Source organism: Procambarus clarkii, chromosome 16 (genome assembly GCF_040958095.1).
Source record: "Procambarus clarkii isolate CNS0578487 chromosome 16, FALCON_Pclarkii_2.0, whole genome shotgun sequence".
NCBI classification, from domain to species: Eukaryota; Metazoa; Arthropoda; class Malacostraca; order Decapoda; family Cambaridae; genus Procambarus; species Procambarus clarkii.
The window spans coordinates 36,453,571-36,477,065 of NC_091165.1; the positions used below are offsets into that span (position 1 = coordinate 36,453,571).

Consider the following 23,495-nt stretch of genomic DNA (forward strand, 5'->3'; position numbering starts at 1 on the left):
GTCAATAGATCAATTAGTGTCTTAGTGTTTACAATAGTTTGTTTACATTTTGAACGTTACAAATTAATATTTTTTGTATATTATAATTTCGTATCGATATATTTTCACTTGGTTGTAGTTATGTTATATTTTGACTAGGTTATAATTGACAAGAAAATATGCTGACCAGTGACTTTGGCTGTATTGAAACAGCTTTCATTAGTATTAGTTTTAATTAACATTGGTGTTATCAGTACGGTGGTTGGTGTTATTAGTACGGTGGTTGGTGTTATCAGTACGGTGGTTGGTGTTATTAGTACGGTGATTGGTGTTATTAGTACGGTGGTTGGTGTTATCAGTACGGTGGTTGGTGTTATCAGTACGGTGGTTGGTGTTATTAGTACGGTGATTGGTGTTATTAGTACGGTGGTTGGTGTTATTAGTACGGTGATTGGTGTTATCAGTACGGTGGTTGGTGTTATTAGTAAGGTGGTTGGTGTTATCAGTACGGTGGTTGGTGTTATTAGTACGGTGGATGGTGTTATTAGTACGGTGGATGGTGTTATCAGTACGGTGGTTGGTGTTATCAGTACGGTGGTTGGTGTTATTAGTAAGGTGGTTGGTGTTATCAGTACGGTGGTTGGTGTTATTAGTAAGGTGGTTGGTGTTATCAGTACGGTGGTTGGTGTTATCAGTACGGTGGTTGGTGTTATCAGTACGGTGGTTGGTGTTATTAGTAAGGTGGTTGGTGTTATTAGTAAGGTGGTTGGTGTTATCAGTACGGTGGTTGGTGTTATTAGTACGGTGGTTGGTGTTATTAGTACGGTGGCTGGTGTTATTAGTACGGTGGTTGGTGTTATCAGTAAGGTGGTTGGTGTTATTAGTACGGTGGATGGTGTTATCAGTACGGTGGTTGGTGTTATTAGTACGGTGGTTGGTGTTATTAGTACGGTGGTTGGTGTTATTAGTACGGTGGTTGGTGTTATTAGTACGGTGGTTGGTGTTATTAGTACGGTGGATGGTGTTATCAGTACGGTGGTTGGTGTTATCAGTACGGTGGATGGTGTTATTAGTACGGTGGTTGGTGTTATTAGTACGGTGGATGGTGTTATCAGTACGGTGGTTGGTGTTATTAGTACGGTGGTTGGTGTTATTAGTACGGTGGATGGTGTTATCATTACTTCTGTGATAACTGGACTTGTTCTGAGACAGAGAGACGGACAGATAGACAGACAGACGGACAGGCGGAAGTAGTTATCCTCTAACAATACCGTAGACAACGTTAACGATGCACATTGAGCGAGAATGCAATATTGACGGAAATTTCGTCTTGGTGATCGTGGTGTTCAGGGGCTTGGGTGCGCTGGCCGCTCCCACCAGCTGACACTTATGATATCAGGTATGATATCAGGTATTATGATATCATTTATGATATTATGATATATATTAGGGCAGCTGACAGTGTGTACCCACTGATAGGTGACTTGGTGATGTGAGTATCCACAGGGACAGTTTGGTGATGTGAGTATCCACAGGGACAGTTTGGTGATGTGAGTATCCACAGGGACAGTTTGGTGATGTGAGTATCCACAGGGACAGTTTGGTGATGTGAGTATCCACAGGGACAGTTAGGTGATGTGAGTATCCACAGGGACAGCTTGATGATGTGAGTATCCACAGGGACAGCTTGATGATGTGAGTATCCACAGGGACAGCTTGATGATGTGAGTATCCACAGGGACAGATTGATGATGTGAGTATCCACAGGGACAGATTGATGAAGTGAGTATCCACAGGGACAGCTTGATGATGTGAGTATCCACAGGGACAGATTGATGATGTGAGTATCCACAGGGACAGCTTGATGATGTGAGTATCCACAGGGACAGCTTGATGATGTGAGTATCCACAGGGACAGATTGATGATGTGAGTATCCACAGGGACAGCTTGATGATGTGAGTATCCACAGGGACAGCTTGATGATGTGAGTATCCACAGGGACAGATTGATGATGTGAGTATCCACATGGACAGCTTGATGATGTGAGTATCCACAGGGACAGCTTGGTGATGTGAGTATCCACAGGGATAAAATAAATGCTGGTATATAAAAATGTGTGTACCTGCAGGTATGTTGACGGCATTTTTACGCAGGTACCTGATGTCAGACGTCTGCAGCAGCTGGAGGAGGCATTTGAGCCGAATTCTGTATTAAGTTTCACTTACGAGATGGAGAAGGATGGGAAGCTGCCCTTTCTAGATGTAACAGTCATGGAAAGGAGCGGAGGTTTCCACACTGCAGTCTACACTAAGGAAACAAACATAGGAATGTGCCTCAATGCCAACAGTGACTGCCCGGACAGGTACAAGAGGAGTGTCGTTAACGCTTATGTCGACCGTGCTCTCAGCCACAGCTCAGGATGGAAGCAAGTCGATGAAGAACTCTGTAGGGTAAGGCAGGTCCTAGTCAACAACAGCTTCTCCAATGGTTTTGTTGAAGACATCATAAGAAGGAAGGTGAAACGCCATGCAACCTCTGAAGAGACAACTAATACAACACCTATACCCCTATTAGACTATTTTACAGGAACTTCTTTTCCACAGCTCATAAAATGGAAGAAGGGTTCTGAAAGATATTGCTAATAGAAACGTTATCCCTACAGACAAAAATCAGAGGATACAACTGACGATCTACTATAAAACCAAGAAAACGGCCAGCCTACTCATGAGAAACTCTCCAGACACAAGGCAGAACGATTTAAAAGAGACCAATGTCGTCTATGCCTTTAAATGTCCACTTGGGGACTGTGAGCCTCAAAGAATTCAGTATATAGTCAAGACAACAACATCTCTTTCCAGGCGATTAACGATGCATAAGCAACAGGGCTTCATTAAGGAACATATAATCTCTTCCCACAACCAGACCATCACCAGAGAAGTCTTAACAAAAATCACGGAAATCATCGATAGATACAGCGATAGCAGGCGGCTTGATATCTGCGAGGCACTACACATTAAGAAGTCGACACCAGCACAAGCACTCCGCACCAATATATAAGCATCAAGAAATATGGGCCAATAGGCCCTTTGCAGTTACTTCTATTCTTCCCTTTAACTTACAAAATATTATACCCATTGTTTCGTGTTCTGTCTTGTGTTGAAAGTTTGTTTTCACCTCATCCAAAACTGTTGTAACATATCACCTCACCCAAATGCAGGTATAAAATCGAAGCTGTTTGAACGCTGTTCAGTTAAAGTTGTGTGTGTGTAAACTAATGTCTACAGGAAAGAATGCTACCAAAATATACTAATATATATATATATATATATATATATATATATATGTGTGTGTGTGTGTGTGTGTGTGTGTGTGTGTGTGTGTGTGTGTGTGTGTGTGTGTGTGTGTGTGTGTGTGTGTGTGTGTGTGTGTGTGTGTGTGTGTGTGTGTGAGAAAGCTGCATGAACACGCAAGCCATATATCACTAAGAACTCTTTGACCCGGTCAGGATTCGAACCCATGCCGTCCAGGATCACCCTTAAACGTATACAGTACAGTGACCACTGATCATTGGTGCTTTGGTCACGGTGCTGTGTACGTTTAGGGGTGAACCTGGACGGCATGGGTTCGAATCCTGGCGGGTCAAAGAATTCTTAGTGATATATATATATATATATATATATATATATATATATATATATATATATATATATATGTGTGTGTGTGTGTGTGTGTGTGTGTGTGTGTGTGTGTGTGTGTGTGTGTGTGTGTGTGTGTGTGTGTGTGTGTGTGTGTGTGTGTGTGTGTGTGTGTGTGTACTCACCTAGTTGTGCTTGCGGGGGTTGAGCTCTGGCTCTTTGGTCCCGCCTCTCAACTGTCAATCAACAGGTGTACAGGTTCCGGTGCCTATTGGGCTCTATCATATCTACACTTGAAACTGTGTATGGAGTCAGCCTCCACCACATCACTTCCTAATGCATTCCATTTGTCAACCAATCTGACACTAAAAAAGTTCTTTCTAATATCTCTGTGGCTCATTTGGGCACTCAGTTTCCACCTGTGTCCCCTAGTGCGTGTGCCCCTTGTGTTAAACAGCCTGTCTTTATCAACCCTGTCAATTCCCTTGAGGATCTTGAATGTGGTGATCATGTCCCCCATGTGTGTGTGTGTGTGTGTGTGTGTGTGTGTGTGTGTGTGTGTGTGTGTGTGTGTGTGTGTGTGTGTGTGTGTGTGTGTGTGTGTGTGTGTGTGTGTGTGTGTGTGTGTGTGTTTTTGATGCATTATACATACAACGTTCTTTCTTGCCTGGAACATCTTGAGGTGAGGCATGGTGAGAGGGAATATATACTGGGGTAGTGGCGAGGTGGAGGCTAGGGGCTAGGGGCTAGGAGCTAGGGGCTAGGTGCGTCAATCCCAGGAGCTCAGGAGCTGGCCAATGGGCGGGGATTGTTTTGCCTTGACGTCGTCTTCCATTGGATGGGATCAAGACCTCAGTGTTGGTAGTGAGGCAAAGTCGTAGCTGTGTTGGTATATCTTAGATTTTTTCCTTCTCCTGCCCTTAGTTGCAGAATTAAGCATCTATGTGTGTTCCTCGAACCCTTGTCTAGTGTCACTTCGTGATTAGTTTATGTATGATTTCTTAGAGCTCCTGCTTGTTGGAGACTAGTCATCCAACCCGTTCTCGCAAATTCGTAAAGTCAATATTGACTTATTAAATTTGCGAGAACGGGTTGAGTCATCGTATGATGAATCACTCTTATATCAATAGGGGCACTCCGAGGACGTCCACACACCTGCCCATGTTTCTTGGTGTGGTGTAGACGTCAGTGGTGACGGTGACGTCTCTGGTCTTGACGTGTACGTCCAGGGAAGGGAGTGCACCGTCGATACCAAGTTCATGTGTCAACTGGAGTACCGAGGACTCGCTAAGCCACACTTAATCTTTTCCAGGTTTTGACGGTCCCGGACACAGATGAGAATGTCATCAATATACCAGCAATAATTCTGGGGTTTGGTCATAGTTCTGAAGATCTTCTCTTCCAGGGAGCCGATATAGAAATTAACAAGGAAGGAAGGAAGGAATTATCAAGGAAAAGCGCCAAGCCATTACGACTATATAGCACTGGGAAGGGGGTCAGGATAAGGATTTGGGATGGGACGGTGGAAAGGAATGGTGCCCAACCACTTGGACGGTCGGGGACTGAACGCCGATCTGCATGAAGCGAGTTCTTCTTCTTCTTCTTGAGAGTAGATGCAGTTTGCATGAAGGGTTTAACCTCCTGATGCCTGCATCAGGACAGATGTTGGGAGACACAGTGACGGCGAGGAGGATAAGACTGACAAAAGTGCCAGTAGCGTCGTGCCGTAGATAGAGGAGCGGCGACTAAAACAGTGGTGGATGGTAGAGGGAGACTTGTCGCACAGTAGGGCGGGACATCGAGTTCTTGACGTCAGCTGATCCATGGTATAGCGTTGTGTGTAAGACATCTACTAATATTTCTCCGGGAACTCCTTCACCCGCGGCACCCAGATAGTGGAAGACACGCGATCGGAAGCACCCGGGCATCCCGAGAACAACCCAACACCCGACCCTCAGGGGTCGGGTGTTGGGTTGTTCAACACAGGTCACGACCTCGGCAGCCGGGACAAGGCTCTCCCCAGACCGGGGCAACGAAGGAGGGGGACCCGCCGGGACGCAGGCGCGGCGTTGTCCCCTCCACTGGGCACAGGAGCCAAGGACCCCCGGGGCATATCTTTCTTCAGCACTACGATGAGATCCCGATCATCAGGGGGGCAACCCCCCCACTGCGGGGTTCCAACAGCAGGAGGGGCAGGTGAGGGGGGGCAGGTGATTAAGGAAGCAGGAAGCAATTCGGAGCCCCGCACAACCCCGTCATCTACGTGGGGGACGCGAACGCTTGGAGACAGGCCGCACCACACCACTCCCACCAGGCCCCACCGCAGGCACGGCACCACCTTCACACCCACACGGTCCACACAAGAGCCCATTGTTACTCCGTCGATGTGTGTGTACATGTCTCCCCAAGGGGGAAGGGCGGGGAGGAGAGAAGGGGAAGGGCCATCTTTGGGCACGTCTCCAAAAGGCTTCTAAGTGCAGTTTCTGGGATATCCCACTTTGGTGTCGAGTGATCTCGATAAACTTTGTCCATTCATATGTTGTTGACTGTAGTGTCTACAGCGACATTGGTGACTAAGGATTGAGCGTCAAGTGAGGCTATTAATCCCTCAGGTGTGTTGGCCTGAGGTCAGTGAGTGTTGGTGTCGGTCACAAGGGTATTGAGCCAGGTTGTTGTTGTTGGTGTAGGGGGTAATACTTGCTCTCAGGTTGTTCCCTTGTTTGTGAGTCTATACATTACCACAGACGTATACCAGGTGGTAATCATCTTGGAGGTTTAGCAGGTGCTTACCTCCTTGTGTTCAACTGACTGTGTCAACTATGCTCTTGACTTTCCTTTTACTCTCTTCGATTGGGCTGCAGGAGATTTTCTGGAACTTGGTCTCATCTTGAGAAATGTGATTCAGTTTAGCAGCGTATTCTTGGGTAGAGATGAGAACTAATGCGGCGATCTTTTCAGCTCTGCGTACGGTAATATCCTCCATGGACCTGAGGTGTCTTCATGCTTCTTCATAGTTGTGTTTAAGGATATTGATTTCCAAAATTCCCCTTTCCTTACTCACCTGTGCTAGAAAGTCTCCTTGCAAGGATGCAGCTGCACTTACCTTCATGTCGTCCAATAAAATGTCGATTTAAAACTGCTTCTGATAAGGTTTCAGGGAAAACGGAAAGTGGCAGGTTAGTGCAAAGTTGTGGAATTGTCTTTGTTTGGATGTGGAGTGATAGTTGGTGAGGTTGACGTAGCTATTGTTTGGTCGTGGAATTTTACGGTTGCACTTGTTAAAACTTGTTAACTTCCTCAAGGTTCTCCCTTCGGACTCTACATTATGCCTAGAACTAAGCATGGACAACTTCTCGTCTATATCTGCCCAGAGAGCGTCAGATACATCACAGCTTCTCTAACCGTCAGCGCTCCATCAAACTTTGATGTGGTAGACACTATAAAGGTTTGCGATGGTGGCAGAACATCCATTAAAGGTGATACAATGGTGCCAACCACAACCCGTCCAGTCACTCTGTTAAATGTAATAAAACTATAGCGAGCATCTGACCTCATCCTTGGGCAACACTCTCAGACACACTGACATCCTATTTTCTACATGTAGATTTATGTTCCAGGATTGTTCTAGTGTGTATATGTTCCAGGATTGTTCTAGTGTGTATATGTTCCAGGATTGTTCTAGTGTGTATATGTTCCAGGATTGTTCTAGTGTGTATATGTTCCAGGATTGTTCTAGTGTGTATATGTTCCAGGATTGTTCTAGTGTGTATATGTTCCAAGGTTGGTCTAGTGTGTATATGTTCCAGGATTGTTCTAGTGTGTATATGTTCCAGGATTGTTCTAGTGTGTATATGTTCCAAGGTTGGTCTAGAGTCTGGTATTTATACATTTCAATGCTGCTCCTCAATAGTAGATATATCGTCTGGAATATACCTTGAGTATATTGAGTATATCAATCTGTAAGATTTACCTTCCAAGCCTGGCCTGGAGGCCAGACCTGTCATCTGATAACTTGGTCTAACAGGCTGTTGGTAATACAATAAAATGCCGTGAGAGTGAGCAGTGAATACAGTGAGGAGCAGGAACTGGAAAAAAGGGTTTAAAGTCTAGGGACATTGTGCGCCGTGTTTGACTACTTGCCCCTGGCAGGACCAGAGTGGTGAGGGGCGAGGTGTGACCAGGACCCGCAGGTGTAGTGTGAGAGGAGAGTCATCACCTCACTACACGTCACGTTACACTTCACACTCAGTGGGTTGGTTCTTTGGTTCCTGATCGTAGACAGGTTACGTGTTGGAGGCGAAATGAGTTTCCATGCTGGGTATCCACTAATTACCAGTTAACAAGGGATTGGTGTGATTACAGTGGAAAGTTCTAATTCGATTAAGAGGTCCAGGCTCTGATCGTAAGGGGGGGGGGGGGTGGAAGCAGGGAGATGCTGGCGTGTTTGAGCGATAACGTTTGGTTAGTGACTGGTAGATTTCTCAAGTCTTAGGAGAGCCACACTGAAGTGTGGCTAAGTTAGAGTTTACTAGTAGACTAAGTTATAAATCTATTGGAGGAGATCATTTGTATATTAAGTGGTTAGTTCAGTGAATGATTTTGGAGCGTAAGAATTGGTACGTGTAACAATTTACCAAAATTTACTTAACGTCTACTAAGTAGTCTAATACCCTCGACGGGGACATGCAGCCGCCAGCTTGTCAACGGTCTCCTAACCCCCTTTTCTTGATAATTTTCACTAATTGCATTTCGAACTCTAATAATGTCATGGGATTTATGGTTTTGGCGGGTAGGCGGTTCCTTAGGGTTATAACCCTGTGGGTGAAAAAGCATCTCCTGTTTTCTTTACCATTGTCGCTTGTTGAGCGTGAAGCTGTTGCTCCTGTCGGTGGTACTTGATGTGACCTTGTAACAAGGCCATCTGGACTATTATCCTCCAATTTGTTCAGAATTTTATAAGTATGAGATCCATACTGTCATGTCTGTCATGTCTGTCACGTCTGTCACGTCTGTCATGTCTGTCACGTCTGTCACGTCTGTCACGTCTGTCATGTCTGTCACGTCTGTCACGTCCGTCACGTCTGTCACGTCTGTCACGTCTGTCACGTCTGTCATGTCTGTCACGTCTGTCACGTCCGTCACGTCTGTCACGTCTGTCACGTCTGTCACGTCTGTCATGTCTGGCACGTCTGTCATGTCTGTCACGTCTGTCACGTCAGTCACGTCTGTCACGTCTGTCACGTCTGTCACGTCTGTCATGTCTGTCATGTCCGTCATGTCTGTCACGTTTGTCACGTCTGTCACGTCTGTCATGTCTGTCATGTCTGTCACGTCCGTCACGTCTGTCATGTCCGTCACGTCTGTCACGTCTGTCACGTCTGTCATGTCCGTCACGTCTGTCACGTCCGTCATGTCTGTCACGTCTGTCACGTCTGTCATGTCTGTCATGTCCGTCACGTCTGTCACGTCTGTCACGTCTGTCCCGTCAGTCACGTCTGTCACGTCTGTCACGTCTGTCACGTCTGTCACGTCTGTCATGTCTGTCACGTCTGTCACGTCTGTCATGTCTGTCATGTCTGTCACGTCTGTCACGTCTGTCACGTCTGTCATGTCTGTCACGTCTGTCACGTCTGTCACGTCCGTCACGTCTGTCACGTCCGTCATGTCTTTCATGTCTGTCACGTCTGTCACGTCTGTCACGTCTGTCACGTCTGTCATGTCTGTCACGTCTGTCATGTCTGTCACGTCTGTCATGTCTGTCACGTCTGTCACGTCTGTCACGTCTGTCACGTCTGTCATGTCTGTCATGTCCGTCATGTCTGTCACGTCTGTCACGTCTGTCATGTCTGTCACGTCTGTCACGTCTGTCACGTCTGTCACGTCTGTCATGTCTGTCACGTCTGTCATGTCCGTCACGTCTGTCACGTCTGTCATGTCTGTCATGTCCGTCATGTCTGTCACGTCTGTCACGTCTGTCATGTCTGTCACGTCTGTCACGTCTGTCACGTCTGTCATGTCTGTCACGTCTGTCATGTCCGTCACGTCTGTCACGTCTGTCATGTCCGTCATGTCTGTCACGTCTGTCACGTCTGTCACGTCTGTCACGTCTGTCACGTCTGTCACGTCTGTCACGTCTGTCACGTCTGTCATGTCTGTCACGTCTGTCACGTCTGTCACGTCTGTCACGTCTGTCATGTCTGTCACGTCTGTCACGTCTGTCACGTCTGTCACGTCTGTCATGTCCGTCATGTCCGTCACGTCTGTCACGTCTGTCACGTCTGTCACGTCTGTCATGTCCGTCATGTCTGTCACGTCTGTCATGTCTCTCACGTCTCTCACGTCTCTCACGTCTGTCACGTCTGTCATGTCTGTCACGTCTGTCATGTCTGTCACGTCTGGACTTCACTGTTGACAGTCCTGGGGCCCTCATGAAGCACAGTCATCAACTGTTTATGACATGAGTAAAGAGAGTTATTTTCTGGCGTTGTCACCGACTTAGAGTAAGAGGCTCTAGGAGGCTCTGGTGTGACCATCAGTGTATAGTGAGCACATGTGTGTTAGAGCCGCCTCCTCTATCATGGTGACCTGCTGATGAGTCTAGAGCTAGAGACCTGGTGATGAGTCTAGAGCTAGAGACCTGGTGATGAGTCCAGAGCTAGAGACCTGGTGATGAGTCCAGAGCTAGAGACCTGCTGATGATTCCAGAGCTAGAGACCTGCTGATGAGTCCAGAGCTAGAGACCTGGTGATGAGTCCAGAGCTAGAGACCTGGTGATGAGTCCAGAGCTAGAGACCTGGTGATGAGTCCAGAGCTAGAGACCTGGTGATGAGTCCAGAGCTAGAGACCTGCTGATGAGTCCAGAGCTAGAGACCTGCTGATGAGTCCAGAGCTAGAGACCTGGTGATGAGTCCAGAGCTAGAGACCTGGTGATGAGTCCAGAGCTAGAGACCTGGTGATGAGTCCAGAGCTAGAGACCTGGTGATGAGTCCAGAGCTAGAGACCCGGTGATGAGTCCAGAGCTAGAGACCTGGTGATGAGTCCAGAGCTAGAGACCTGGTGATGAGTCCAGAGCTAGAGACTTGGTGATGAGTCCAGAGCTAGAGACCTGGTGATGAGTCCAGAGCTAGAGACCTGGTGATGAGTCCAGAGCTAGAGACCTGGTGATGAGTCCAGAGCTAGAGACCTGGTGATGAGTCCAGAGCTAGAGACCTGGTGATGAGTCCAGAGCTAGAGACCTGGTGATGAGTCCAGAGCTAGAGACCTGGTGATGAGTCCAGAGCTAGAGACCTGGTGATGAGTCCAGAGCTAGAGACCTGGTGATGAGTCCAGAACTAGGGACCTGGCGATGAGGCTTCCTTTGTACAGGCCTCGAGAAGACTCTTCAAGTGTGGCTCGAATATATCTAATCTGGGGGTGCTCTGGTCTCTGTTTACTCTGTCCAGTATCATCTCTATGGTGGTGTCGACTGGGACGTTGGTGAATAGGGATTCGACGATTATATTACAAATCCACCATGCACAGTGAACATAAAAAAGGAAGAAAGAATAATGACAGAAATAATCCGTAAAGGAGTAAAAAACATTACTGCTAACCAAAACATAAACCTGATAATATTCTACCAAACCAAGAAGACTTCCGAACTCCTTATCAAAAACAGCCCGAAGCCGACGGAGAACCCTCTACAGCAGTCAAGCGTTGTATACATGTACACTTGCCCCCACGAAGGATGTAACCTTCAATCTAAGTACGTAGGTATGACGTCGACCAAGCTGACGAGGCGTTTGACATGCCATCTTCATTCCGGTGCCCCTAGGAATCACATGAGACAAGCCCATGACATCACCCTAACAAGAGAAATGTTGAACAAGAATACTTGCATAATAGACAAAACCCAAGATGCAAGAAGATTACAAATTCTTGAGGCAATTCACATCAGAATAGAACAACCTACCATGAACACCCAAATCACGGAACTATTTACTCTACCCACCATGAGAGTAAGGACAAGACCAGAACATAACGATGCCAACACAGAAGACACTGTTCAACATAACAGGCCTATTTAATTTTTGTATGTTCTTCGTCCCCCCCATTTATCCCCCATTTATTTCCTATTTATCCAATATTTATCCCCCATTTATCTCCTATTTATCCCCTATTTATCCCCTATGTGTCCCATTGCCTTTTCGTTTATTGTACTTGTTTTATCACCTGACCCCGTACTGGTGTAAATTAACGAGCTCTGTAATTTCTTTTCTCTTGAGAATGAACCATGGAGGTTCGAAAAGTTGTGCAAATCGTATAAATAAGTGTAATACATTCTATAGTAATTCACTTTTTCTTCACCTTGAAATAACGAAAATGAGTTTTGGAGAACTCTTTCAGCTAAGCCGTGATGCTAGGAAAATAGTTAGGGGAATAGAAGCCCTAAATCAGAAGATAGTAAATACAGAATATGCGGTCATATTCAATGAAACATGTTTAAAAGAAAACCTGCTGCCAGTATACACCAATATATATATATATATATATATATATATATATATATATATATATATATATATATATATATATATATATATAATCCTCGGGGGATGATGGTAGCCAAGATGATATGTCTCCTGCCTCACTGTGGTTCTGGTGTGATACATCCTGAATCAACCCTGATACATGCTGTATCAGGGTTAATACATCCATCTCAGTAGTGTGTGTAAGGGGTGTACCCCCCCTAAACACATGTGATAAGGTAATCCTGGAAGCTCACGAAATGAGATATCGATTTCTTGTGGATTATTACATTATACCAGATTTATAAAGTAATCCCTCACATGTTGTTCAGTTGAGGAGCTTGGGTGGTATAAATGACCTCGTGGGTAATGTTACAGCAGTTATTTTTTTTTTAGTTTAGTTCATTTATTATGCACCCCATACCCATCTTGTGGGCGGTAGTGGAAAGGGTTACAGAGGCACATAATGGGCTCAGGGACTGAACCCCACAATTCATTTAGCCAAGCAAGTTACAATCTTGATCTTTTAAGAATGTTGTTGGGATTTAGTCGTTGTCCCGCTGGTCGTTAGTCACGCTGGTCGTTGTCCCGCTGGTCGTTAGTCACGCTGGTCGTTGTCCCGCTGGTCGTTGTCCCGCTGGTCGTTGTCCCGCTGGTCGTTGTCCCGCTGGTCGTTGTCCCGCTGGTCGTTAGTCACGCTGGTCGTTGTCCCGCTGGTCGTTAGTCACGCTGGTCGTTGTCCCGCTGGTCGTTGTCCCGCCGGTCGTTAGTCACGCTGGTCGTTGTCCCGCTGGCCGTTAGTCACGCTGGTCGTTGTCCCGCTGGTCGTTGTCTCGCTGGTCGTTGTCCCGCTGGTCGTTGTCCCGCTGGTCGTTGTCCCGCTGGTCGTTGTCCCGCTGGTCGTTGTCACGCTGGTCGTTAGTCACGCTGGTCGTTGTCCCGCTGGTCGTTGTCCCGCTGGTCGTTGTCCCGCTGGTCGTTAGTCACGCTGGTCGTTGTCCCGCTGGTCGTTAGTCACGCTGGTCGTTGTCCCGCTGGTCGTTGTCCCGCCGGTCGTTAGTCACGCTGGTCGTTGTCCCGCTGGTCGTTAGTCACGCTGGTCGTTGTCACGCTGGTCGTTGTCCCGCTGGTCGTTGTCCCGCTGGTCGTTGTCACGCTGGTCGTTGTCACGCTGGTCGTTGTGCCGCTGGTCGTTAGTCACGCTGGTCGTTGTCCCGCTGGTCGTTAGTCACGCTGGTCGTTAGTCACGCTGGTCGTTAGTCACGCTGGTCGTTAGTCACGCTGGTCGTTAGTCCCGCTGGTCGTTAGTCACGCTGGTCGTTAGTCACGCTGGTCGTTGTCCCGCTGGTCGTTAGTCACGCTGGTCGTTAGGCACGCTGGTCGTTAGTCCCGCTGGTCGTTGTCACGCTGGTCGTTGTCCCGCTGGTCGTTAGTCACGCTGGTTGTTGTCCCTCTGGTCGTTAGTCACGCTGGTCGTTAGTCCCGCTGGTCGTTAGTCACGCTGGTCGTTGTCACGCTGGTCGTTGTCCCGCTGGTCGTTAGTCACGCTGGTCGTTAGTCCCGCTGGTCGTTGTCCCGCTGGTCGTTGTCCCGCTGGTCGTTAGTCACGCTGGTCGTTAGTCACGCTGGTCGTTGTCACGCTGGTCGTTAGTCACGCTGGTCGTTAGTCACGCTGGTCGTTGTCCCGCTGGTCGTTAGTCACGCTGGTCGTTGTCACGCTGGTCGTTAGTCACGCTGGTCGTTGTCCCTCTGGTCGTTAGTCACGCTGGTCGTTGTCCCGCTGGTCGTTAGTCACGCTGGTCGTTAGTCACGCTGGTCAATGTCACGCTGGTCGTTAGTCACGCTGGTCAATGTCACGCTGGTCGTTAGTCACGCTGGTCGTTGTCCCGCTGGTCGTTAGTCCCGCTGGTCGTTAGTCACGCTGGTCGTTGTACCGCTGGTCGTTAGTCACGCTGGTCGTTAGTCCCGCTGGTCGTTGTCCCGCTGGTCGTTAGTCACGCTGGTCGTTAGTCCCGCTGGTCGTTAGTCCCGCTGGTCGTTGTCACGCTGGTCGTTAGTCACGCTGATCGTTAGTCACGCTGATCGTTAGTCACGCTGGTCGTTAGTCCCGCTGGTCGTTGTCCCGCTGGTCGTTAGTCACGCTGGTCGTTAGTCCCGCTGGTCGTTGTCACGCTGGTCGTTAGTCACGCTGATCGTTAGTCACGCTGATCGTTAGTCACGCTGATCGTTAGTCACGCTGGTCGTTAGTCACGCTGGTCGTTAGTCACGCTGGTCGTTAGTCACGCTGGTCGTTGTCACGCTGGTCGTGAGTATCGTCATTATTTGTGTCTTTAACTTTCATTACCTTCTTTGTTGAAGACGTTTACTAGATGAATATATCAGACTCAGCACTGTAATCCCCCCCTCCCCTCTCCTCCCCTCCCCTCTCCTCTCCTCCCCTCCCCTCCCCTCCCCTCTCCTCCCCCTCCCCTTCCCCCCCCTCCCCTCTCCTCCCCTCCCCTTCCCCCCCCTCCCCTCTCCTCCCCTCCCCACCACTCCCCTCCCCCCCCCTCCCCTCCCTCCCCTCCCCTTCCCCTCGCCAGGTATGACAGACTCCAGACAGTCTGTACTGCTGTGTTGCAGGTGTTCTACAGATGCTACACAACACCTGCAGATGCTACACAACATCTACAGATGCAACACAACATCTACAGATGCAACACAACACCTGCAGATGCAACACAACATCTGCAGATGCTACACAACATCTACAGATGCAACACAACATCTACAGATGCAACACAACATCTGCTGATGCAACACAACATCTACGGATGCAACACAACATCTGCTGATGCAACACAACATCTACAGATGCTACACAACATCTGCTGATGCAACACAACATCTACAGATGCAACTCAACATCTACAGATGCAACACAACACCTGCAGATGCTACACAACATCTGCTGATGCAACACAACATCTACAGATGCAACACAACATCTGCTGATGCAACACAACATCTACAGATGCAACACAACATCTACAGATGCTACACAACATCTACAGATGCTACACAACATCTACAGATGCAACACAACATCTGCTGATGCTACACAACATCTACAGATGCTACACAACATCTACAGATGCTACACAACATCTACAGATGCTACACAACATCTACAGATGCAACACAACATCTACAGATGCTACACAACATCTACAGATGCTACACAACATCTACAGATGCAACACACAACACCTGCAGATGCAACACAACATCTGCTGATGCTACACAACATCTACAGATGCTACACAACATCTACAGATGCAACTCAACATCTACAGATGCAACACACAACACCTGCAGATGCAACACAACATCTGCTGATGCTACACAACATCTACAGATGCAACACAACATCTACAGATGCTACACAACATCTACAGATGCTACACAACATCTACAGATGCAACACAACATCTACAGATGCTACACAACATCTGCTGATGCAACACAACATCTACAGATGCAACACAACATCTACAGATGCTACACAACATCTACAGATGCAACACAACATCTACAGATGCTACACAACATCTGCTGATGCAACTCAACATCTACAGATGCAACACACAACACCTGCAGATGCAACACAACATCTGCTGATGCTACACAACATCTACAGATGCTACACAACATCTACAGATGCTACACAACATCTGCTGATGCAACACAACATCTACAGATGCTACACAACATCTACAGATGCAACTCAACATCTACAGATGCAACACACAACACCTGCAGATGCTACACAACATCTACAGATGCAACACAACATCTACAGATGCTACACAACATCTGCTGATGCAACACAACATCTACAGATGCAACACACAACATCTGCTGATGCAACACAACATCTACAGATGCTACACAACATCTGCTGATGCTACACAACATCTGCTGATGCAACACAACATCTACAGATGCTACACAACATCTACAGATGCTACACAACATCTGCTGATGCTACACAACATCTACAGATGCTACACAACATCTACAGATGCAACTCAACATCTACAGATGCAACACACAACACCTGCAGATGCAACACAACATCTACAGATGCAACACAACATCTACAGATGCTACACAACATCTGCTGATGCAACACAACATCTACAGATGCAACACAACATCTACAGATGCTACACAACATCTACAGATGCAACACAACATCTACAGATGCTACACAACATCTGCTGATGCAACACAACATCTACAGATGCTACACAACATCTACAGATGCTACACAACATCTGCTGATGCTACACAACATCTGCTGATGCAACACAACATCTACAGATGCTACACAACATCTACAGATGCTACACAACATCTACAGAGGCAACACAACATCTGCTGATGCAACACAACATCTACAGATGCAACACAACATCTACAGATGCTACACAACATCTACAGATGCAACTCAACATCTGCTGATGCAACACAACATCTACAGATGCAACACAACATCTACAGATGCTACACAACATCTACAGATGCAACTCAACATCTGCTGATGCAACACAACATCTACAGATGCTACACAACATCTACAGATGCAACACAACATCTACAGATGCAACACAACATCTACAGATGCTACACAACATCTACAGATGCAACACAACATCTACACATGCAACACAACACCTGCAGATGCAACACACAACATCTACAGATGCAACTCAACATCTACACATGCAACACAACACCTGCAGATGCAACACACAACATCTGCTGATGCAACACAACATCTACAGATGCTACACAACATCTGCTGATGCAACACAACACCTGCAGATGCAACACACAACATCTGCTGATGCAACACAACATCTACAGATGCTACACAACATCTGCTGATGCAACACAACATCTGCTGATGCAACACAACATCTGCTGATGCAACACAACATCTGCTGATGCAACACAACATCTACAGATGCAACACAACACCTGCAGATGCAACACAACATCTACAGATGCTACACAACATCTGCTGATGCAACACAACATCTACAGATGCAACACAACATCTGCTGATGCAACACAACATCTACAGATGCTACACAACATCTGCTGATGCAACACAACATCTACAGATGCAACACAACACCTGCAGATGCAACACAACATCTACAGATGCTACACAACATCTACAGATGCAACACAACATCTACAGATGCAACACAACATCTACAGATGCAACACAACACCTGCAGATGCAACACAACATCTGCTGATGCAACACAACATCTACACATGCAACACAACACCTGCAGATGCAACACAACATCTGCTGATGCAACACAACATCTACAGATGCTACACAACATCTACAGATGCTACACAACATCTACAGATGCTACACAACATCTACAGATGCTACACAACATCTACAGATGCTACACAACATCTGCTGATGCAACACAACATCTACAGATGCTACACAACATCTACAGATGCTACACAACATCTACAGATGCTACACAACATCTACAGATGCTACACAACATCTACAGATGCTACACAACATCTGCTGATGCAACACAACATCTACAGATGCTACACAACATCTACAGATGCAACACAACATCTACAGATGCTACACAACATCTACAGATGCTACACAACATCTGCTGATGCTACACAACATCTACAGATGCTACACAACATCTACAGATGCTACACAACATCTACAGATGCTACACAACATCTACAGATGCTACACAACATCTGCTGATGCTACACAACATCTACAGATGCTACACAACATCTACAGATGCTACACAACATCTGCTGATGCAACACAACATCTACAGATGCTACACAACATCTACAGATGCAACACAACATCTACAGATGCTACACAACATCTACAGATGCAACACAACATCTACAGATGCTACACAACATCTACAGATGCAACACAACATCTGCTGATGCAACACAACATCTACAGATGCAACACAACATCTGCTGATGCAACACAACATCTACAGATGCAACACAACATCTGCAGATGCAACACAACATCTACAGATGCTACACAACATCTACAGATGCTACACAACATCTGCAGATGCTACACAACATCTGCTGATGCAACACAACATCTACAGATGCTACACAACATCTGCTGATGCAACACAACATCTACAGATGCAACACAACATCTACAGATGCTACACAACATCTACAGATGCTACACAACATCTGCTGATGCAACACAACATTTACAGATGCTACACAACATCTGCTGATGCAACACAACATCTACAGATGCTACACAACATCTACAGATGCTACACAACATCTGCTGATGCAACACAACATCTACAGATGCTACACAACATCTACAGATGCAACACAACATCTACAGATGCTACACAACATCTACAGATGCTACACAACATCTGCTGATGCAACACAACATCTACAGATGCTACACAACATCTACAGATGCTACACAACATCTACAGATGCTACACAACACCTGCAGATGCTACACAACATCTACAGATGCTACACAACATCTACAGATGCTACACAACACCTGCAGATGCTACACAACATCTACAGATGCAACACAACATCTACAGATGCTACACAACACCTGCAGATGCTACACAACATCTACAGATGCTACACAACATCTACAGATGCTACACAACATCTGCTGATGCAACACAACATCTACAGATGCTACACAACATCTGCTGATGCAACACAACATCTACAGATGCTACACAACATCTGCTGATGCAACACAACATCTACAGATGCTACACAACATCTGCTGATGCAACACAACATCTGCTGATGCAACACAACATCTACAGATGCAACACAACATCTACAGATGCAACACACAACATCTACAGATGCAACACAACATCTACACATGCAACACAACACCTGCAGATGCAACACACAACATCTACATAATATTGAAACAGATGGAGTCAACCATTTATGCAACACAATATCTCTCAGTCTCAACACAAATGCTGGAAGTATTTCACAGTTGTGTATTGTGCAAAATGCCGCGTGGAAACATTCTTAGTCTTATCTAAGTGATAAAAACTAATTATGGTTTAAACGTCATGAAATTATAATTGCCAATGTACACAGGGAATGTTGTCAACACAATTAGAGTTTAATTAGAGCAGCTGGGGACGCCTGTTGAAAACATGTAATAATATGTACAAATAAATGTTATTTTGGAGGAAATGATTCTGGATAAAGTATTAATTAACATATCATATATGTAACTCAACCCCTGTGTGTGTACTCACCTAGTTGTGCGTTCTATATCGGCTACGACTCTTTCGTGTCGCCTCTTAACTATCACTCAACTGATGCCCAGATCCCTAAGCCGGTTGGGCATTCTATTTGTAGTATAGAACATTGCCCAACCACTTCGACTGGACGGTAGAGCGACGGTCTTGCTTCATGCCGGTCGGCGTTCAATCCCCGACCGTCCAAGTGGTTGGGCACCATTCCTTCCCTCCCGTTCCATTCCAAATCCTTATCCTGACCCCTTCCAAGTGCTATATATTCGTAATGGCTTGGCGCTTTCCCCTGAAAGTTCCTTTTCCTTTCACTGCCGTTTCTGCGGCACAGTTGGGCAGTAAATTTCCAGCTATGTAACTGTTTCTGATCACCTCTGCTAATGAACAGTCTCTCCTCTGCACTATAAATTCTTCTGGTAAATTTGCATGGCGTAATCATGTCTCCCCTACATGTCTTTTCAGTGAGTGTGTGTGTGTGTAATTACCTAAGTGTAGTTACAGGGTGAGAGCTACGCTAGCGGTGTCCCGTCTTCCCAGCACTCTTTGTCGTATAACACTTCGAAACTACTGACGGTCTTGGCCTCCACCACCTTCTCACTTAACTTGTTCCAACCGTCTACCACTCTGTGTGCAAAGGAGAATTTTCTAATATTTTTTTCGGCACCTTTGTTTCCCTAGCTGAATGAATGTCCTCTTATTCTTGAAGTTGCAGGTTGCAACAATTCCTCTTTGTCAATTTTGTCGATTACTGTTAGTATTTTATATGTAGAGATCATATCACCTATTTTTCCTCTGTCTCTTTCCACATAATTTCTTGGTTGTGTGTGGCCCAAGTTTTCCTGTTCGTCATTCCATAACATGGCATATATTCACATTGAATTCCATTTGCCACGTGTTACTCCATAAGCTTATTTTGTTCAGGTCACCTTGAAGGAATATGACAAATCATCTAATTGTTCAACAATTATTGAGGAATTGTTCAACAGTGTCCGTGGTGTAGTGGTAAGACACTCGCCTGGCGTTCCGCGAGCGCTATGTCATGGGTTCGTATCCTGGCCGGGGAGGATTTACTGGGCGCAATTCCTTAACTGTAGCCTCTGTTTAACGCAACAGTAAAATGTGTACTTGGATGAAAAAACGATTCTTCGCGGCGGGGGATCGTATTCCAGGGACCATAGGATTAAGGACTTGCCCGAAACGCTACGCGTACTAGTGGCTGTACAAGAATGTAACAACTCTTGTATATATCTCAAAAAAAAAAAAAAAAAAAAAAAAAAAAAAAATCTAAGTTTCTAATCTTCTCTAGTTTCTTAGCATCATCATCAGCATGTTCATATAAATCTGTACTTATTGTGGGAGTTTGTTTGTATAGAGATAAACATTACTGGTACTAGAACAGAATCCTTTGGTACTCCGCTAGTACCACTCCCACAATCTGATACATTCCTTCTGATTACCGCTCTCATCTTTCTGGCAGATAGAAAATTGTTCAGACATGTTACCAGTCTACCTGTCACTCCTCCAGCATGTTCCAGTTTCTAAAACAACCTCTTGTGTGGGATTCTGTCGAAAGTGTTATTTTAGGTCCATATAGACAGTCATCTCAACCATCTCCTTCCTGTAGAATCACTCTGATTCTATCATAAAAGTTATCATAAAAGGTTCTATCATAACAAATTTGATTTGTTACACAGGATCTTCCTGTTCCAAAACCATACACTTAGGGATTTTATCCTCCTGGTGTTAACAATTGTTCTCGTGTTTTCACTAACACGCTGGAAGGGGGTGCAGGTTTAGACGGGACCTTGTTGCTACAGTTTTTGCAAATTGGAACTGTTTGAACTCTCCCATATATCTGCTAAGATTCCTGTACACAATGATGTCTGAAATATCAATTTCAGTGGAATGCTCAGCTCAGTTGCACATTCTCTCAGCACCCAAGGTGAAACTCAATCTGGTCCAACTATTTTATTTCATTCTAGTCACTTGAGTAATTTTTCATTTCGTCTTGAGGCATCTCTATTTACTCTATAGAGTTCTCTGGAGTATTGTGTCAGTTCTCTGAAAACCTCATTTTGCACAAACACACCTTGGAACTGTTCATTTAGTGTTTCACACATTTCCTTTTCATTCTCTGTGAATCTCTTAACCCATTTTCAGTCTCAGGATTTGATCCTTTTCATGCAGTTTGCTTTAAAAAATTTACAAAAAAGCTCAATTTTTTGTATAAATTTGTCTGCTGCCTTTCTCAAAGATTCTTGTTGCCTCTATGGTTACTATTGTGTGTTTGTTTCTTGCTTGTTTGTACTGCAGGTATGTTTGAAGGTTTGGACTCTCAATATATCGTACCCATTATCTTGTCTTTTCTCCGCTGCCGCTCGCAATGTCTGTTGAACCAATCTTGTTTTCTGGTTCAGCAACTCTGTTTAGCAATAAAGCAATCCCAGAGGAGAGAGTGGTGGGGGGGGGGGGAAGTTCTGTTGATTGGACTCCATAAATTCCCAGGTGACCTTTTCTGTAGATCACATTCCATAAATTCCACGGGACGTTTTCTGTTGATTAGACTCCATAAATTCTACCTGAGCCACAGGTGGCCATTAACTCTCTGTAGGAGAGACAGACTCGTCTTCAGACTGATGGCATAATGTCTTCAACTTCCCTTGATAAGATTTTGTGTTAACATCTGTGGGAGTTGGGGTCTGTGGGAGTTGGGGTCTGTGGGAGTTGGGGTCTGTGGGTGTTGGGATATGTGGGTGGTAAGATCTGTGGGTGTTGGCATATGTGGGTGTTGGGATATGTGGGTGTTGGGATCTGTGGGTGTTGGGATATGAGGGTGTTGGGATATGTGGGTGGTAAGATCTGTGGGTGTTGGGATCTGTGGGAGTTGGGGTCTGTGGGAGTTGGGGTCTGTGGGAGTTGGGGTCTGTGGGTGTTGGGGTCTGTGGGTGTTGGGGTCTGTGGGTGTTGGGGTCTGTGGGTGTTGGGGTCTGTGGGTGTTGGGGTCTGTGGGTGTTGGGGTCTGTGGGAGTTGGGGTCTGTGGGTGTTGGGGTCTGTGGGTGTTGGGGTCTGTGGGTGTTGGGGTCTGTGGGTGTTGGGGTCTGTGGGAGTTGGGGTCTGTGGGTGTTGGGGTCTGTGGGAGTTGGGGTCTGTGGGTGTTGGGGTCTGTGGGTGTTGGGGTCTGTGGGAGTTGGGGTCTGTGGGTGTTGGGGTCTGTGGGAGTTGGGGTCTGTGGGAGTTGGGGTCTGTGGGTGTTGGGGTCTGTGGGAGTTGGGGTCTGTGGGTGTTGGGGTCTGTGGGAGTTGGGGTCTGTGGGTGTTGGGGTCTGTGGGAGTTGGGGTCTGTGGGAGTTGGGGTCTGTGGGAGTTGGGGTCTGTGGGTGTTGGGATATGAGGGTGTTGGGATATGTGGGTGGTAAGATCTGTGGGTGTTGGGATCTGTGGGTGTTGGGATCTGTGGGTGGTAAGATCTGTGGGTGTTGGCATATGTGGGTGTTGGGATATGTGGGTGTTGGGATATGTGGGTGTTGGGATCTGTGGGTGTTGGGATATGTGGGTGTTGGGATCTGTGGGTGTTGGGGTCTGTGGGTGTTGGGGTCTGTGGGTGTTGGGATCTGTGGGTGTTGGGATCTGTGGGTGTTGGGGTCTGTGGGTGTTGGGATCTGTGGGTGTTGGGGTCTGTGGGTGTTGGGATATGTGGGTGTTGGGATGTGTGGGTGTTGGGATCTGTGGGTGTTGGGATATGTGGGTGTTGGGATATGTGGGTGTTGGGATCTGTGGGTGTTGGGATATGTGGGTGTTGGGATCTGTGGGTGTTGGGATTTGTGGGTGTTGGGATGTGTGGGTGTTGGGATCTGAGGGTGTTGGGATATGTGGGTGTTGGGATATGTGGGTGTTGGGATCTGTGGGTGTTGGGATATGTGGGTGTTGGGATCTGTGGGTGTTGGGATATGTGCGTGTTGGGATATGTGGGTGTTGGGATCTGTGGGTGTTGGGATATGTGCGTGTTGGG

The 23,495-nt window shown here is 46.4% G+C and overlaps 2 protein-coding genes across 2 annotated transcripts; both read right to left on the bottom strand.

The window, feature by feature from the left end:
* Nucleotides 1-210: 210 nt before the first annotated feature.
* LOC123760187 (GATA zinc finger domain-containing protein 14-like) lies at nucleotides 211-6,598 on the bottom strand. Its single transcript, XM_045745695.2, has 2 exons — nucleotides 6,425-6,598; nucleotides 211-1,182 (listed from the first exon to the last, which is right to left on the bottom strand). The coding sequence occupies exons 1-2, from the start codon at nucleotides 6,596-6,598 to the stop codon at nucleotides 211-213; spliced, it is 1,146 nt and encodes a 381-aa protein (XP_045601651.2).
* A 1,970-nt stretch (nucleotides 6,599-8,568) lies between these two features.
* On the bottom strand, nucleotides 8,569-9,999 carry LOC138365343 (cysteine-rich, acidic integral membrane protein-like). The gene has a single exon (XM_069325642.1). It carries the CDS (start codon nucleotides 9,997-9,999, stop codon nucleotides 8,569-8,571), a length of 1,431 nt encoding a protein of 476 aa, XP_069181743.1.
* Nucleotides 10,000-23,495: the final 13,496 nt, after the last annotated feature.